General features: G+C 34.6%; 1 protein-coding gene across 4 annotated transcripts in view; it reads left to right on the top strand.

The window, feature by feature from the left end:
- The window catches only part of LOC150100698 (cardiolipin-specific deacylase, mitochondrial), a 67,379-nt gene that overhangs the window by 26,452 nt on the left and 21,225 nt on the right, over positions 1 to 19,702 (top strand). For all 4 annotated transcript variants that reach the window (XM_090402216.1, XM_090402217.1, XM_090402215.1 and 1 more), the window contains exons 5-10: positions 5,516 to 5,597; positions 9,029 to 9,115; positions 9,257 to 9,282; positions 9,514 to 9,652; positions 14,297 to 14,386; positions 15,938 to 16,042. In XM_090402216.1, the coding sequence (XP_090258342.1) occupies positions 5,516 to 5,597; positions 9,029 to 9,115; positions 9,257 to 9,282; positions 9,514 to 9,652; positions 14,297 to 14,386; positions 15,938 to 16,042 (529 nt within the window). The remainder of the gene's footprint in view (positions 1 to 5,515; positions 5,598 to 9,028; positions 9,116 to 9,256; positions 9,283 to 9,513; positions 9,653 to 14,296; positions 14,387 to 15,937; positions 16,043 to 19,702) is intronic.

Here is a 19,702-nt window from a genome sequence, read left to right as displayed (position 1 = left end):
AGCTACTGAGAATGTGATGGCAGGAAGTCTGTGTTTGCAGAGAGAGAGAGAAGTGAGGGGGGGGGGTATATCCTTTTAGGCAGATTTACCAATTCTGTATGCAATTAAGAATTATTAGGGAGGTTTCAAGTACACCCCGAATGTGAGAATGGTATTCTAAGCTTGTCTTATTTGGGATTTATAAAGTGCTAAGAGTTGAGAAGGACCAATAATAATAAGAGAAATTGAGGTAAATCTTTTGTCTGGGTAACAATACAAGAGTGTATTTTGATGGTATTGCAGTTCGCTTTGTTATCTTCACCCCACTTGAGAATGGTGAGGAGATCAATGTTGAACATGGGCTGTGCAGGATTTAGAAGTTTGAATCATTTGAGTACTGCAGAGTTTCTTGAATGAAGAACAAGAAAATTGATTTATCGAGAGAGGCACATGCTAAAGATGTCTGCTGGGATAGAAAAATCAAAACTTCATAGTTGACTCGGGAAGTTAAAGAGGAGGTCATGAAAAAAGTTGTATCAAACGTTTTTGACAAGTAAGTCATATGTGCACTGAAAGAATACATGTAAAAAACCTAAGCAATGCACAAAAAAAAAAGCTAAATCAAACTCTTGGAAACCAAGAGGTATCAGAGATGATAAACATCACCTTAAAAGTGAAAGTAATGATATGTTTAATGCCTGGAGTAATTACCTTGAAACGTGTGGATAGACTTATGTGTTCGTCGAACATATTGTTTATTTTTTAACGGTATATATTAGAACACAGAAACTAAGTAAATAATTAATTTATTAATTTATTGTTGATATTTCGCTGGTGTTATAACCAGCATCTTCAGAGCACAAAAACACAGTTTGTCACAATATGTGAGACTATAACAACATGGTGTAATCAACGGACTAGTTAAACAAAATTGTAGCAGCAGCACAAAGACTAGAGTCCTGATTTTGGCACCCTCTATATGAAAAAAAAAATTGCAGCTATCACATGAGACTAGAGTCCTAAACAGAAAAAAATAGGTACAAGTTTTTTCTTAAGATGACTGTCTCCCAGATTTTAGGCAAATTTATACAGCCATGTTTGTTGAGATTTGGAGTGTGTTTCAGGGCTTTTTTTGCCTCTAAGAACAATCTCTCTGACTTGTAAGAGCTTCCGTGCAGTACTTTTGTGTTCTTCTAGTTGATCCTGTGTGCAGGGGTATCCAGAGCATGGTCTGCTAGGCCCGATTTGCCATAGTGTTAATATGCTGGATGTATCTTTTGTGTTTGCTGATGCAGATGTTCACAGGTCTTCCTGTTTGACCATAGTAGGCTTGATTACATGAGCAGGGTACTTCGTAGACTCCTGGATGTGATAAAGGGGGAATGCTGTCCTTGGGTGAGTGGATAAGAGTTGCTAATTTGCCACACGGTCTGAATGTGGTGCGTAGTTCATGTTTATTAAGAATTCTTGAAATATTTTCGGATGTGCCTTTAATGTATGGGATGGTGACTATTTTGTTGTAGTTCTCTGTGGATAGTGGGAGGGGTTTCTTAGGAGCGTTTAGTATTTTGTTATCTTATGGGGATTATAGCCATTGGCCAAGAAGGTGTGGCGTAAGTGAGCCAGTTCAGCAGCAAGAACATTGTCATTGGAACAGATTGCTCTCACTCTGTAGGTTAGTGTTTTTAAAATGCCATATTGTTGAGAAGGGTGATTGTGATTGTTTGTGTAAATATCTCCCTGTATGTGTGGGTTTTCTAAAAACTGAAAATGATAAGGAACCATCTGGAAGACGTGTGATGTGTATCCAGGAAGGGCAGACAGTTATTAGCTTCCAGTTCCATTGTAAAGTGGATTTTTGGATATTGGCTATTTAAATGTGCTAAGAATGTTTCCAATGTCTCTGGGCCATGTGGCCAAATAGCAAGCACATCGTCAACATAGCATAGCCAAAGCTGTATAACTGAGAGGAGACCTCCACATAGCCTTTAAAGGAATGCGGAGAACTGACCAGGGCTTCTGATCTAATGTCCAATACTCACCTTCTCGTGGTGAACCCTGTTGGGTATCTACTTGGATACTGAACGAACGAGGATGGGCTGGCAATTTCTGATTTAGCCGACCAAATTGTATTCTTATTGGTTAAACCAAAATAAAAAAAATGATGGTACAACACGACAAAATTTCATGCCAGCTGGGGGCGTCGCCCGGTTAAACAAGACCCCCATTGTTTTCGCCAGGGAACCAGGGCGAACAGCGAAAAGTCAGCTACTGGAACAAATCTGAAAACACACCCCAACTCAACATCACCAGAGTTAAAGATTGGTACTATCAACATAAGAAGCCTGAATGGCAAAGAAATGGAGCTAGCTGAGGAATTAGATAAGTACCAGATCGACATAATAGGGGTGACTGAAACAAAAAAGACCAAAACTGGTGAGATCTTTCTGAGCAATAAATACAAAATGTTATATTCAGGCAATGACAATCAAGGAAAAGAAGGAGTAGCCATAATATTCAACACAAAATACGAGGCTAATCTTCTTGAATGGCAGTCAGTCTCAAGTAGATTAATGTGGGCATATATGAGAATGGGGAACTGGACAATGAGACTTATTTGTGCCTATGGTCCCATAGAAGGTTCTACTAAGGTAGAAGTGGAGTAATTTTTTGAGGGTTTAGAAAAAGCAACTGACACAATGAAAAAGGAAAAGTTGGTCCTTGTTGGGGATCTAAATAGCAGAGTAGGAAATGATTGTGGATTGTGAGACACAGAAATATTTTGGGAAAATTTGGAGAAAAGAGCAAAGCTAATAATAATGGCAAATATCTGTTGGATTTCTGCTCAGGACATGGACTGGTTATTACTAACAGCATGTTCCAACATAAAAATGTGCACAAATTCACATGGAGAGAAGAGGCAAGGAATAAGAAAAGTCTCATTGACTATGTTATTGTCGATAGTGATGTTTTCTCCCTGGTGCAGGACAGAGTGTACAGAGAATTTGAAATTGGAAGTGATCACTATTTAGTCTTGAGCAGGATAAAATTGAATTTCATATTGAAAAGAATAACATGTAAGAAAGTTTTTAAGCGAATAAAAGTTGAGCAGCTCTCAGATGTGAACTGTAGACTAAAATACACAAATATTATTAAAGAAAAAATGAAAGATTTTGAGAACAGGAATCAAACCTTGGAGATTCAGTGGCAAGCCTTGAAGAAAAATCTGATTGATTCAGCCAGAGAGGCATGTGGTGAGGTTGTCTGCAAGGATGGAAAAATCAGAATTCCATAGTGGACACAGGAAGAAGTTAAAGAGGCAGTGAAGGAAAAGAAGAAAGCATATCAAAAGTTCCTGGCAAATAAGTCAGCTTTTGCTCTTAGAGAATACAGAGATGAATGTAAGAAAGCAAAACACTGTAAAACTAGCTAAACAAAAGTCATGGGAGAACTTTGGCAAGAACATAGAAAATATATATCAAGAAGGTGGTAAGATGTTCTGGAGGTTGTTGAAGAAACTTAGAAATGGAGGAAAGAGTGCTGTAAAAGGAATTAGAGATGATAAAGGTGACATGAAAACAGGAGAAAAAGATATCCTTGAAGTATGGAGTAATTACTTTGAAAAATTGCTAAATGAAACAAGTAGTGATAACAGCACAGTGGTAAAAAAATACTGACCAGGCATGCAGTCAGGAATACATATCCATACTTGAAGTAGAAAAAGCCATCAAAGGCTTGAAATGCAGAAAGGCAGCAGGAGTAGATGATATTCGACCAGAAATGCTGAAGTATGGTGGTATAAGAGTCTTACAGTGGCTGCACTGCATAGTTCAGAAAGCCTGGACAGAGGGACGAATTCCTGATGATTGGAGTAGAGCTCTCATAGTACCCATATATAAAAAGGGAAATAAAACTGAATGTGAGAATTACAGAGGTATTCCCCTATTGAGTGTTCCTGGCAAGATCTATGTATACTTGAGAACGGTTGAGAAGAATTGTGGAAGAAAAGCTTGGTGAAGAATAAGCTGGATTCAGGCCAAATAGAGGCTGTCAGGATCAGATCTTCACCTTACGACAAATAGTGGAGAAATCATTGGAATATAACAAAGATCTGTATTTAAGTTTTGTCGATTTGGAAAAGGCATATGACAAGGTGCCAAGAGCGAAGCTATTCAATACGCTGCAGTTATATGGTGTTAATGGGGCATTATATCAGGCAATACTTAGTCTTTATTTGAGTTGTAAGTCAGCAGTTAGAATTGAAGGAAGTACAGGAAGATGTTTTAATGTTAAATCTGGTGTGAGACAAGGATGTACATTATCCCCTCTGTTATTCATTATCTATATGGATCACATTATGAATGAAAGTGGTATTAAACATGATATCAAAATTTGAAATGTTAATGTCAGCTCTTTGCTTTATGCAGATGATGTTATACTTCTAAATAAATCCACTACAAGTCTGCAAGATTCTCTGACTAAATTGAATAGCTGCTGTAATAGATATGGTATGAAGGTCAGCAATAAAAAGACAAAGACAATGAAAATAGGCAGAATCATTGAAAATGTCAACTGTGTTGTGAATGGAGAACCTGTGGAACAAGTAAAATATTTCAGCTACTTAGGCACGATTTTTACTGAAGATGGTAAATTAAACATAGAAATAGACAACAGAATCAGCAAAGCTGGTATGGTGGGAAGTCAATTGAATAAATTCATATGGAATAAGAGAGAAATTAGTCGGAACACTAAATTAGCTGTATAGAAGACAGTGTTCAAACCAGTTTTAACTTATGGATCTGAGAGCTGGGTCAGAAGTAAAACACTTGACCAAAGACTAGAGACCACAGATATGAGAGTCCTGAGAAAGATTATAGGCATGAACAGATGGCATCAATGGCAATATCATATTAAAAACGAGGATATTAGGAAAGAACTTGACATTGTCAGCATCCAGGAATGTGTTAGCAGAGCTAATCTCAGGTGGTATGGTCACTTAAACAGAATGGGCGAAGAAAGATTAGCAAAACAAGTGTTCTCTGCCAGGTTGGCAGCAAAACGATCCAGAGGAAGACCAAGATATAGGTGGCTTGATACGGTACAAAGTGCCTTAGACGATAGAAATATAAGATCTGATAATGTTGAAGTCTTGACAAGTAACAGACTGATTTGGAGGAAAATTGTAGATAGGAAGTTAGTAATGATGCAATTTTTTTCATGTAGTACTATCATACCCTTTGAGGGTGCATGGCAGGAATTTGATGATGATGATGATAACATTGCTCATTTTAACTTATACCTGTGATTCTGACACTGTTTCCTCTAAATACGTTAAGACTCAAACAACAGTTGCTCACCATTCATTCTCAGTGCAGCTTTACACTAGTTCTCATTTGTTCCTTCATCTATATTTCCCAGTAACCCTAATCTGTTGGTCATGCAAAATAAATATCAACAACTTTCTGAAAATCTGTTTAAAAAAATCTATTGAAAGCTTTATTTTTTCCTTCCATACACTAACATGAATTAATCTCAGATTTCAGGTTTTACTGCCTAAAGAATGGCACTCAGATCATGTTCGACCAATTTGCCTTCACTTAGCTGGTACAGGTGATCATGTGAGTTTTTTTTTTTTTTTTTTTTAAATTGTATTTTTATATTGCTAAAATAATTAGTAATGGTAAAATTTTAAATAATTTCTTATTTGCCCTTTTCAAGCTGTTCTAACTCTTAAGGAATGTAGTAATAGAAATACCCTGAGTTAGCTTAGCATTAGGAATACCACCTCCCATTTACACATTCAGCATGATAATGAAGTACCATGTGATATCATCACATGTGGCTATATAAATGGGCACATCCATCCTTTGTACATAATCAGTAAATGTTTGCCAGTAATGGGAAAATGTGACAATGACAATTTGACTGCAGGCAGATAGTTTGGGCCCCATAGGGATGGTACAATATTTTGGAAACAGCAACACTTGTTGTTTGTTCCTGTACTACTGTATCAAGAGTGTACCAGGACTGAATTAACCATGAACAGACATCCAGCAGAAGGGCTCATATTGGTCGGCCATGTGTGGTTGATCCTAGAGATGAGTGTTGAGTGTCATGACTGGTATCTCGGCAACGACGTGTAACACTCTCACAACTCACTCACCAGTACAACAGTATGGCAGCTTGATCCGTGTCCACATGCACCATGCACTGTAACTTGCTTCACCTGGAGTTCCACAGCTAGAGACCAACAAGGGAACCCTGTGATGATGGCCAGGCATCACAAACAACACCTTACATGAGCAAGGAACATACACCCTTGACAGATGGAAGATGGTCGTCTGGAGTGATGAGTTCAGTTTCTTGCTGCACCATGCTGATGGCTAGGTTTGCATTTGCCATAAAGAGCATGAAGCCCTATCCCCTGGTTGCACAGTTGGGATTCAACAGGGCAGTGGAAGTGGTCTGGGGAGCTTTTTCCTAGCACACCTTAGGTTTGTTGGTTATCATTTCACAAAAACTACAAGGACTTGTTAGCTGACCATCTCCATCCATATTTGTAGGTCTACCAGGACAATGCACCTTGTGATCGGGCTCGTACAACTACTGAGTGGTTGGAAGAGCATTACAATGAATTCACCACATTGCCTTGGTCCCCAAACTCCCGTGACTTAACCCAACTGAACATGTACGGGATATGTCAGAATGGAATGAGTTGCTGCAGCTGCCGTGGGTTGAGTTATGTATGGATGATGTTCGACATCTTGTGGAATCTATTCCTAGGCATCTGCAAGCCATGATTGCAAAGAGAGGTGGACAATTCGTTATTAGGTGGGTATTCCTAATGCAAAGCAAACTCAGTGTAGTTAGTAATAGTTTCACTAGGGGACATGACTTGAAATACATTTGAACACTTCTGTACCAAGGAATACTGTAACACAATCTGTTATTACAGTTCGTATTGTACTCACTTGTGCTTAGATATGATGGCTTTGAATCTCTAATTTCTTTAATTTATTACTTTGTTACTTAAATATAAAGAGCCAGTAGGCTTCATTTCGGCGATATAAACATCATTTAAATTAAGGGGATATTAAATCTCACATTGTTTTAAAACCGAATACCAAGCTCAAAGATTGGAATCAGAGAGTTTCATGCCGAATATAGTAAACTATAAAAATATTGGTGATTACTAGCGCAAGCTAATACAAGTAGTCCTAGTTTGTTGTATTAAAAGTTAGAGACTGTAAAACAAGCACAAACTGCTGATTTACAGAAGTTGAGCAGTGATATTATTTGTATGCTTTGATTACGTTGGATATGAAATAGAGAATCAAATGAACTCATTAGACAGGAGCTCATTTGATTGTTATGTCCCTTCCATATTTGGCCAGGCACATTCTTAGAAATTCATCAATTATGGAATGCCAGTTTCAGTTTTTTTCTGTAGTATTTTTGTGCGAAAGAATTTTGCAAGAGTAATATATCTTATTTCAAGTTATAAAAAAAAAGAAATAAATAAAAATTTGGTTTTTTAAAGCATTACACGTTGCAGAAAATAGGAAACATAATAAAAAGTTGCTTTTAGTAAGGGTTGGGTGATGCACTACTCCTTGGAAAGAAAAATATGCATATATGCTCAAGTTACAATCTGTTGATTCAACTTGCAGTTATTTCATATGCTGGAATTTCTATCACAGCAACAGGTTTCAGAATGGCAGATTTTGCATAAAGCTTTTACAGTATCTGTTTCTAACCTTTTGACTGTAGGTGATTTTCATAAAATAAAATGAGATTAAAGGATGGATTAGCAAGGCTTTTGTTAAATTTCTTGAAAATAAACTTAGAAAACTAAAAGAAGTTCTTGCTTCCTTCAGGAAAAAGAATAGAAGAATAGGATGCGAGATTGTTAAAAATTCTTAGAATAATTTTTCTTTATCAGTTATTTTGAAATAAGTTGCTAGGGAAAAAAAAACTGTACAGTATTTATTGCTATATAATAAAATGTCTATGTTACTTTTTTTATGTCTGTATAGTATTAGGGATGGGAAGAGATGATATTTATCATACAGAGTCAATTTCATTCCATCAGTCTTCTGAAAGTGTAGACTAAGTGAATAAAAATCCTGTTGTTTATTTTAAGAATGCATAAAAATGAATCCTTCTACATTTTCTCCCAAAAAAAATGTTCTTTATTATTATATATTCTGAATTTTACAATCAAGCAGTAGCTTGATTGTAAAACCATGTTACACAACAGTAACTTTATTGAAAATTAGCATATTTTCTACAACCTGATTGGTCTTGTTGGGGGAGGGGGGGAAGAATGAATGAACATCTGTACACTGCTTAACTTACACCTCATAAGTTGAGTTTCATGCATCATGATGCATGAAATGGAATACCTTATCAGCTGGAATGATGCTTACCTAATTCATAGAAGAGCAGTTTTAAATATGAACATCTTATCATCGAAATTTTAAATATGAACATCTTGTCATATTTAAATATATTTATAAAAATATGAACATCTTGTCATCGAAAGTTTAGTCATCCTCATACACCATTTGAATTTAAATTTGAATGATTTTTTCTCAATTCCAACAGTTTGAAACATGATTATCCTCAGTAAATATTAAAAATGATTGTTATCTATCTGACACAATCCTTCTAGCTTGCAGTGATTAAGATAGATACAAATGATCATATAATAAACTGTTAAATTAATACATCTAGATTTTCTGTTTGGGGGAAAAAATTAATATTATATCCAAACTCAAAATCTGTCATAAGACTAGTTCCTCACTCTTGATATTTTCAACATCACCATCACCACATATAGTGCAGCTCTGATAAATGGTAAATTTTCTGTTTCATGTGTAAATAGGAATGCTTTATAAATGTTTCCTCTGATGAATAATTTTCATCAGATAAAAGCATCTCAGATGTATTTGAGAAATATGAAATTAGTACTGTTAAACTATTTAAGAATCTTTCATAAAAATTTAACTTTGCATACTGTTTTACTGTTTATTTAATACTTCCATAGTATTTTTGGAGAAGAAGAATGTTAATGGCAAGACCCCTATTAAAAGAAGCTGGTATTGCATCTATCCTTTTAGAAAATCCTTTTTATATCCTTTTACATTTTATATTTAAATAGTCTCAGGAAATTGAGGAAAGTTTCCTTAAAATATGCTTTTTTTTTTTTTTGTTGAAAATATTGCATTTCTGAAATGTTTAAATTGGTTGTGAACTTCTCTTAACTTGATTACATGGTGTTAGAAAACCCAAGAACCAAGTGTAAGTAAATTCATTTTTATATTTGCATACCTTATATTTCTTTTTATACCATAAAAGTTTTGCTTTTGTTGTTGTTGTTTATTTTTATGCATTATGTTTCTTGCTTCTTTATTTTTCTAAAATAAAAAAATAATAAGAAGAATCACTATTATGCATTTGATGAACTATCTATTTTAAAAAGTTTGTTATCAAATTTTTATCACCAAAATGATTTTTAATTTATCTTAATAGTCGCTCTAGCCTCCATAATGTGTCAGACATTTTTGTTATGGGAGGCTGTTTGGCACTAGAATCTCTTGCTCTCTTCCGCTGGTGTGAACAACAAGGATTTGGTCCACTTGGAATAACAGGAATATCAATGGGAGGGCATGTAAGTTAACAGTGATTAATTAATTTAATTTATAAATGAAAACCATGTAGGAGTCAGTAAAATGCAGAATATATTTAGCAATATGAAAGACCAAGCAAAATTCTATAATTTGGTTTTCCAAAGGTTTCTAGGTTTAATATTATTTTTGAAATTATAAATAATTGAACCAGTGAAAAGCAAAATTATTTTGCATAACTTTTTTTTAATTGATTGTATTATAATATTCACCTGTAATTTTCTTGAGTAAAGTTTTGATAGTGATATATTTATTTTATAATCTACATCTTTCATAGAGAGAGAGAGAGAGAGAGAGATGCAATAAAATAAGTAACTTTAATTGATTAATTAATTTATAACTATGTTAGCAATTAAATAATGGTATTATCAAGGAAACAAAAAATCATGATCAACAAGGAACAATGAGCTGTTCTAATAATTGTGAACTCGTGTCCTGCATGCTTTTTTAAATATATGTGTGTATGTATCATTCCCCATATACAAGTATGTCACAAAAGAGGATACCTGTTATTTGATCTCTCTCATGTATTCTCATAAAGCAGAGGTCACATAGCACAACAGTGTGGACAAGAGAATTATGGAGAAAGAAGGCATCTGTTGATATGTTGCTTGAGCAGCTGAGTGAGGTTATACTTCTTCAAGAAAATGATATGAAGAAGTCCTTATTTTAATTTTGCCCCCAAAGCATAGAAGTAAAGGGATCTTATTAAGACATTTAATAACAGAACTAAAGGACTCAATACCTCCAAATCAGTTATGAGAAGAAACCATTAAACTTAAATTATTGAGTATATGCAGATTAAATTTCTGCTTCTTGAAAGACTGCTTTCTATTTCTGAACATTCTATTAATGTAAACAAAGATGCTAGGATGAAATTATGAAGATAGCAATCGATACTGCATCTGAATGGATTTGGTGCTCTAAATCTCCATCCAGTCACCACCTCAAAAAAAGTCAATCATAGAATAACACAATAGTTTCATTCATCCTCATAAAAATCTAGCAAACCTTTGAGTTCTGTATAGTCTGATTTAATTAGTTATTCAGTTAATTTTATATATGTGCTTTGTTTCTAAACATGAATATGCTAAGAACATACCAGTTCAGTTGGCTGAATGTCTTTAGGTGGGAGGTGCATTTCATACCTAGCATCAGACCCCCCCCCCCAGCTTATTAGAGGCCTGAAGTGGCCTTAAAAAAGTTTCATGCTTAGTTTCTAAAGTAGAGTTTCTGGAGTAGAGTTAAGAGTTACTTCAATCTCAATATCTCTCCTAGGTCTGTCTCCCACTGATGAGACCTCAATAAAGGTCGAAACTGATCTGGGTAGTGGCACTTCCCATTATGCATAGCATTTACACATCTGAAAGGGAGTTTGTTTTGCATTATGGGATACATACTAAGGCAAGTGATATGAAGTCATTAGCCTCCGTATACAAGTAGCTCGTGTGAATATATTACATGCGCAAAACATTATTTTGCTTCCTTGGGAAAAGGAATAAAACCAAGTGTATAATTTCTTGGTATCTTTAACATCATTGATGTGGATATGACACTGGTTATGTGGATAAGAGGGTTGTTGCTGGAGAGATATCAAAAAGTGGAATATGGAAGAGCAGAATCCAGGCAAAAGCAGGTGGCTAGTGGTGTGCCACAAGATTCATTGCTAGGACCACTACTGTTTAATTTGTACATAAATGATATAGGAAATATTCAGTTGTTTGCTGATGATGCAAAATTATGTAGAGTAATAGTTAATCAAGATGATGTGGAAAGCTTGCAGGATGATTTAAATAGGCTGTCAGTATAGGCAAAAGATAATGGGTTTCGGTTTAATGGGAGAAATGCATTTTTGGATAAAAAGATTACAAGCTGTGTACCACATTGATGGAACTGTACTCCAGGAAATAGATGAAGCTAGAGATTTAGGGTGGTTGTGGTAAGCAGAGAGTTAAAATTTTAGAGAACATATTTTTAAGGTTACTAAAGTAGCTCATAAGATTACTTGGCTGTTGAAGAACAGACTAACAAGTAGAGATAAGGAAGTTGTTATTTCTCTTGATGTAAGGCCTTGATATGCCACATCTGGATTACTGTGCTTGATCTGGTCTTATCTCCTGGGTTTCTTGGGGATGAGGAAGTGGTGGAGCAGGTTTTATAAGATTGCAGAGGTTGGTTGATAGGAGAAAAAGAGGGGATATGATAGAAACATTTACCGTATTTTTCACCTTATAAGACACACCGTTGTATTGGACACATCACATTTTTCATGTGAAATTTTTTTCCAAAAATTTCACATGAAAAAAAAAACGGATTAATACATGTATTATCCGTTTATTAGATAAAAACACAATTATTTTTAAAATTCATCAAATCATTAAAAAACTAACATATAATAATATATATAATAATATAAACCAAATAATTTTTATAAATTTCATTAATCTTCTTTTCAAATCTTTATTCATCTTCATCTTGACTCTCAAAATTTTCTAGTTTATATTATTATATGTTATTAGTAATTCTCTTGATGGTATGGGGGATGACTTATTATTTCTAGAAATCGAGTCAACGCTCTCTAGAAATAAGTCATCCTCCATACCATCAAGAGAATTACTAATGCCACACTTTTGAAAAGATTTTATAATAATGTCAGGTTTCACTTCATTCCATGAATACTTTACCCATTCGCACACCTGTGAACTTGTGGCCTTCTTTCTCCTACCTGTAGATGTTTCCTCAAAACTTGGAAATTGCATCCCTTAAATGGTTTGTTAATCGATACATTTAAAGGTTGAAACACGGAGGTGAGTTCTCCTGGGATTACAGCTATTTTTGTGTTCATTTTGCAAAGTTCATTCTTAACAGCTTTGGTTTTATGGCATCTAAACTGATGACTAACAAAGCAGGTTTCTGACGTAAACTGCCAGGGCTTCCGGACCACATCTTCTTTATTCACAACTTCATCCCTTCCTCATCCATCCATCCTTTTGGATGAATATGAATGTAAACTCCTTTGGGAATTTTTTTTTTTTTTTTAATTAAAAAGGTGGCAATTTTGTTCCATATGCATGGCACGTCAAAACAACAGTATAGTGGGTTTTTTCATGATCAGAAGTTTTAACAATAATAGTTTTTTACCTTTGGAGTCAACAGTCTTGTTTGAGGGCACATCAAAAGCCAGAGGCACTTCATCCGTATTAGTAGTCTGTGAAAGTTTAAAATTGTTTTGTTTTCTAGCATTTATAATGAACCGGTGAAACCCAATAATTTCATTTTAGAAATTCATCTTTCATTTTTTGTGATATTTTTGTTTTTGCAGGCATGTAGTTCATTTCTCTTCATAAATTGTAAGCACCATAATGGAAACCCCGTAAAATTGATGATATTTCTTTCTGCTGCCAATAATTTTGCTCATTGAATAATCATTTTTGTAGATACACAGCAACCCAATCTTCTTTGACCCATTATCCAAGTTTTTAATTCATTTTCAGTTTCTGGCCATTTGGTTGGGTTTTCTGCAGAGATTGTCTGTTTTAGAATGTACTTCTATTAATTGCTGCTCTTGTTTCCTCCAATTTCATACCATTTTTTCTGTAGGCAGAGGCCTAAAGTGCTGCTCTGCTGCCCTATTGCCATTCTTTCTTGTGTACTCAATCCCACTATGCTTAAATGCAATCGTATAGCTATGTCTGTGCTTCGTAGAATCCATGGGTTATAAAAAAAAATTAATATAATAATCTATTGATTACCAGTTTAAATGCATGACTGTTAACAACGATCATACATTTAAACTGATCGACTATTCACATTCTTCAACTGTTCAAACTGATCACGCATTACTGACAAGTGATAATGCACCGGTTTATAAGAAACATTCGGCTTATAGGACACATCCTAATTTTCAGATAAATTTTAGGTACAAAAATGTGTGTCTTATAAGGTGAAAAATACGGTAGGTTACTTAAAAGATTTTATAGGAATGTTTCAACACTTGGCTAGAGGAGTCACAACAGGAGGTCATCCCTGGAAGTTGAATAAAGGTGTGATTAGTAGGAGTGTGAGGACTAGATTTTTTACTTGGATTTGTGAATGAGTGGAATGGGTTGCCAGAATCAGTTGTGAGTACTTTATCTGTTAATGGGTTCATTCGATAGATTGTGTGGATAATTTGGGTCTCCGTCATGAGTTTTCGGACTCCATGGAGGTGCCAGTACAATAATAATAATAAAATGTTAATTAGTAACCAAACTGCTTTAACTTTATAAATGAAGTGTTTTTCCTTTTTTTAAGGAATGTTCTCTTCTTCAGTATTATGCTTCTATATATATCAAGGATCATAGTTTAAGCATTGCTCAAAAATGTAAATATAATGGAAAATTTTTGCTTTTATGTTTAAAGTTTAAAGTAATCTAATTTAGAAACCTGTTTTATTAGTTTAATTTATACTAATCTGAATAAAATTTAATAATTCAAATTACTTTTTGGTTAATGATTGATTGAGGTTTATTATTTAATTGCATAAGTGTTCAATAAATTCGTCTCTCTCTGTGTGTGTGTGTGCGTGCGTGTGTGTGTGTGTGTGTGTGAAAATAACTCTAATAGTAATAAATGTTCTCATGTTTTAGATGGCTTCTATAGCAGGATCTAACTGGTCTAAGCCTCTAGCAATTATTCCTTGTCTTTCTTGGACAACAGCTTCATGTGTATTCACTCAGGTTTGCAAAAAAAATTTTTTCTCCATATATTTATAAGAAACAAAGTGTTTTTGGTATGAGTAATAAAAATTTTACTTCTTATCACTTTATATCTTTTATATCACATGAAAAAGTATCTAAAGTATTTTCACCTTTAAGAAGTACATCAAAAATGTAAATACACCCTCTGTCCAAAAAGAAACCAAGCTTTTCGAAAATAGAAGAAACTAGTGGCGCCACCTGTTGTATCTTTTTGTTGTTGAATGCGGCAACCTTTATTAGTGTTGTGTCAACTGTTTATGACATTTGTTTCATTAGAAGCCAAGTTATAGTGCCAAGAGTGACAGTGTGTTTTGATGAACTGTCGGAAAATGAGAGCTACGATTGACTTTTGTGTTAAACTTGGTAAACGCTTTACCGAAATGCATCAAATGCTTCAAAAAGCATACGGTGATGAATGCTTATCCCGTACTCAAGTTTACGAGTGGTTTAAGTGATTTCAAAGTGGTCGTGAGATGCTTGATGGCGAAAAGCCAAGCCATCCAAAAACTAGACTGAATGAAGTTAACATCCAAAAAAAAAAAGTGCGTGATTTCATCAAAGAAAACCTGAAATCGTCCATGAGATTGATTGAAGATGAATTGGGGGATTCCAAAATCAACTGTGCACAACATTTTGACCAAGAGTTTGGGCCTTCGTAAATTGAAAATTGGTGATTTGTTCCCCACAAGTTGACCAACGACCAAAAAATGTATCGAATTGAACACTGCAAGGACCTCATTAAAACCGCTTGTAAGGACTCAAACCCTCTTGAAACGATCATTACTGGTGACGAAACATGGTGTTTTGAGTATGAGCCCGAAACAAAGCGCAAGAGTGCTGAGTGTAGACCACCAGAAGAGGGGCATCCGAAAAAAAGTTGCTTGGAGAAGTCAAAAGTAAAACAATGATGATTTGTTTCTATGATTCCAAGGTATTATCCACAAAGAATTCGTTCCACCTGGCACAGTCAATGGCGAGTTTTATCTCGAACTTTTGAAGCGATTGATAGAGAGAAATCGTTGCATATGGCATGATTATTGTGATACAGGCAGCTGGTCACTTTTGCACGATAATGCACGATCTCATCGTTCGAACATTGTGAGACAGTTTTTGAGCAAAAACCAAGTTTGTGTGTTGGATCACTCACCTTATTCACCTGATTTAGCACCCTGTGACTTCTTTCTCTTACCCCAACTTCATTTGCTGATGAAAGGAAAGCAATACGTCACCATTGAAAACGTTCAAGTGGCAGTAACCACAACCCTCAACAGTATCCCAAAAATCGATATAAAAAATCATTTAACGAATTAATTGACCGTGCCAAATGCTGTATCGAAGATGAGGGAGAGTATATTGATTGAAATAAATGATTTGAATAATTATAATTGGCCTGTGTTTTATTTTCTATCAAAAGTTCGGTTTCTTTTTGGACAGAGGTGTAAAACTCAGTGTTATGCATAATTTCAAATATAGAGCCAAATACTTTATTATATTTAAAATTATGTAATGTTAAATTGTGTATTATTTCAGGGTGTAATGAGTGGTGCTATTCCTTGGCATGTTCTAGAAACTCAGTATTTTTCAGATCATGTTTACAAAGATGAAATTAGAAAAATGGTCCATTCTCCTGATGAGGTAAGTCAGTCATATGATATGATAGAGAAGCTGTTTAGTTTGAGTGATCATTAGAATTTAGAGGAAATAAAATCTTCTGATGCCTTTTATTCCCAAAAGGGAGTAGGCTAAACCCTAACTAACTTTTGAAAATCAGAGTGGCAACCTGTCTCCACTCTTATCTGTCTATCATATTTGAGCTTATAGCCTCCAATTTTGAAGACATTAGAGCCAGAATACAGCAAATAGCTGCCACCATCTCGTGATCCTGAGCCCAAACTCATGTTGGAAAGAGTGTGTTCTATATATTTTTTTTCAAGTCCTAGAGTTAAAAATCTAAGTTTCTAGGAGAAAAAATACTACTTGCCTATGCCACAGAGCTCCCAACTTGGTAATCAGCCAACCAGACTCATTACCAAATCCCACTGTGGATATGGATGCTTGTGATTGTCTTTAGGTGGAAGGTGTATTTCATCACCTGGTATGAGAACTTCTACCAACTTTTTGAAGGCCTGAAGTGGCTAGAGAAATTCCATGCTTGGTCCTTAGAGCAGAGTTTATGGATTATCTAAAAAATAAAAATATGAAAATTTAATAATTACAGACTATCCTGCCAACAGTACTGATCTGCAGTAGGTTTACATCTTTTCATGGATATAGATGTAGAAGGATTTTTCACTAGGTTACAAATTAAACTTGACAAGAAATTATATTTAATACTTTATCCAGATGTAAGCAAACAAAGTTTGTGTGTGAAGTATCTTCACTACTAGGCTGCCTGTATATAGAACCTGATGACTTTACATTAATTGCCTTACTATTCCAAAAGGCAAAGCACACTTTTTTCCCTTCTTCTTCTCTTCTCTTCACTTCACGGATTAGGCATTTGCCTGTTCTGGCTTCACTGGTCTTTCCATAATTGCAACTGGTCTTCATCTCTCTCTCTCTCTCTCTCATATCTATATCTATCCACCTCTTTTAGTAGCGCTGGTATCTTTCTATCCTAAATAGATTCCGCACAGATTTTTTGGATGTGTATAATGCTATGCATTATGGGAAGAGCCACAGAAAAGACAAGTTTTGACCATTATCAAGGTCTTGCAAGTGGGAGCCAGACCCACAAGAGATACCAAGGTTGAATTAATGCAGAAGTCATATGTTTCCCCATATACAAGTAGTGAAAAGGTGTATCACTTTATTATTAAAATACTCTGTAAAAGAGATAGAGGTAGAAAGTTTTTTTGTATTGCTTTTTCCACTTGATTGCAAATTAAACTTCCAAGAAATTATATTCTTCCTTAATCCAAGCTCAAGCTCACAAAATTTGCATGTGAAGTATCTTCAGGGCTAGGCTGCTTGTATATAGAGGCTCATGGCTTCACATCAGTTGTCTCAATAAATATAAATTAAAAAAAAAATTAAAACTCTCTAATGTCCATTAGGCTTATAAGCTTTTATTTGTAGGCATCATATAATTTTTTTTTTTTTTTTTTAATTTCTAGAATTAATACCTAGAAAAAGTTCCTTATTTCGCATCTAGACTCAAACATATAATGGTCTTTCTTCTGGTAATCTATTGTAGAAATGTTGCCACACCTTTTTCATGCCAAATGAATTACTGAAATGACCATATGATTTGATATAATGAAGGAAAGAGGAGAACGATATTAAACTCTTAACCTCCGTACCAGCCAAAGGGAGTGAAATACACAAAACAACTGAAGATTTTTCAAGAATCAAAATATGACCGAGTTTTTTGCTTATTATTATGCAGTTACCCTATTCTGTCATTAATCCCTCAATAGTGATTGATGAAGTGAAGTCATTAATGGATTAACTGTACCAGAGAAATTTGTCTATTTGACTTAAAGTATACTGTTTTATTTAGAATTTCAGTTTATCAATTTATGATCGATTTGTCATTTTTTTTTTCCATATCAATTACTTTTTTGCTATTTCAAATTCTTGCATCGAAAATTATTATGTCAAAATTATAGATAACATGTTTTCAAATAACATTTATTGAAATGAATATGATTTAATTTTTTTTTTCTTTCCTTGCAAACAATTCCATTATATAGATTGTCCTCATGCTTACAGTTTTAGATAAGAGTTACATTTATAGGAACAACAATGGATGCTAAATTTCATTACTCACTTTCCAATTGTGAGACTTTTTTTTTTTAATTATATCAAGTAATATACAATATAATCTCAGTCTCTTTCATCGTTAGCTTAAAATTGCATCATATATGTTTTTGCAGGATGCTCAATTCAGTAATAACATCCAATGCTTAACTGCTGCAGATAGATGTACGAAAATGTATTATATCCTATACAAACTGATTCAAAATTTATGCTCATTTTTAAAAATTCCAGTTGCATATCCCTTCCTCTCTCACTCCAGGAATAGAAATATAAATAACTAATTTGTCTAATTTTCTACTAGTTTGAACATTTTCACAGGAAAACCATTACCCGGGACTATTCTAAATTGTATTTCTTTGTTTTACCATTTAAAGAAAAAAAATAAAATAATGATGTGTTTGCTGAACAGGTGCTTTAAAAACATGCTATTCCACTACCTGTTTGCTACATTTATTCTAAGGTTTATAAATATATTTCATTATCTTTTCATGACATAAAAAATCGTTTATATTTACCATAAAAATGGAAAGTTTAGTTTTGAGTGTTACTGGTTTTTTTTTCCCTCTCTTAAAATAAATGCCCGAATATTACTGTGTCTACTGCTGCATTGCAGTGAATTCCTCCTGTGATAGATTACTTTTCAGGGTTTTTTTTTTCCCTTGCAGTTTATCCCATGTGGAACTTGCCACAATTATAAAGCTATTCCAAACCAGAATATCGTCATCTCTAAAACAGATAAGGTTGATACTACAGTAGTACTTGATTGCTCTGAATATGATTGAAAAATATCTGTCTCACTCAGAGATTGATCTACTTACTGCTTAATTGATGCTCACGATTTTCCCTTTAAATTTTGCTTTTCAGACTTGATCCTTAAAGATACTGACATTTTGGTCAGTTTTAATAAAAGAAACCTCAGAACTCATTCATACTCTTTCCCCTGACATAGCAGCCTTATGGGGAAAAACTTAAAAGCAGATTGAAGGCATAGCTGTGGGCTCCCTTCTCTCTCTCTCTCTCTCTCTCTCTCTCTCTCTTTTCCTCTTACCAATCTCTTCATGGAACATTTGAAAGTACAACCTTAAATTCTACTGCCCCCCCCCCCTCTCAAACCCACAGTATGGCTATGTTATGTGGATGGCATATTCTCCATTTGTACACATCGCTGGGAAACATTTTGAGCACATCTCAACAGCCATAAACCTTTTTTCAGTGTGTCCACACTAGTCTCTCCACAGAAATCAATCACATGCAGGACATTCTTTTAGCTAATGGTCCCCCCCCCCCCTTTCACAAAATCAACAGAATTCTCTGTCCATCCCCCAAACCTTATTATAAAAAAAAAAATGCAAAAAATTCATTGCTATTCTCTATATCGGGGCACCTCAGAAAATTTTTCATATGTTCTAAAAAAAAGGTATATGATAGACACACCTTTTCCAAGCCATCCATATCAAAAGTTTGCATCCTTATCTGCTCACAAAAGATCCTCTCTGTCATCTAGATCTACAGTATCCCTTGCTCATGTTATGT

Source organism: Typopeltis vanoorti, chromosome 12 (genome assembly GCF_054136105.1).
Source record: "Typopeltis vanoorti isolate ZY-2024b chromosome 12, IOZ_Tvanoo_1.0, whole genome shotgun sequence".
Classification (NCBI taxonomy): domain Eukaryota; kingdom Metazoa; phylum Arthropoda; class Arachnida; order Uropygi; family Thelyphonidae; genus Typopeltis; species Typopeltis vanoorti.
The sequence above is the reverse complement of the archived record's forward strand: the minus strand, read 5'-3'. Positions and strand labels throughout refer to the sequence as shown.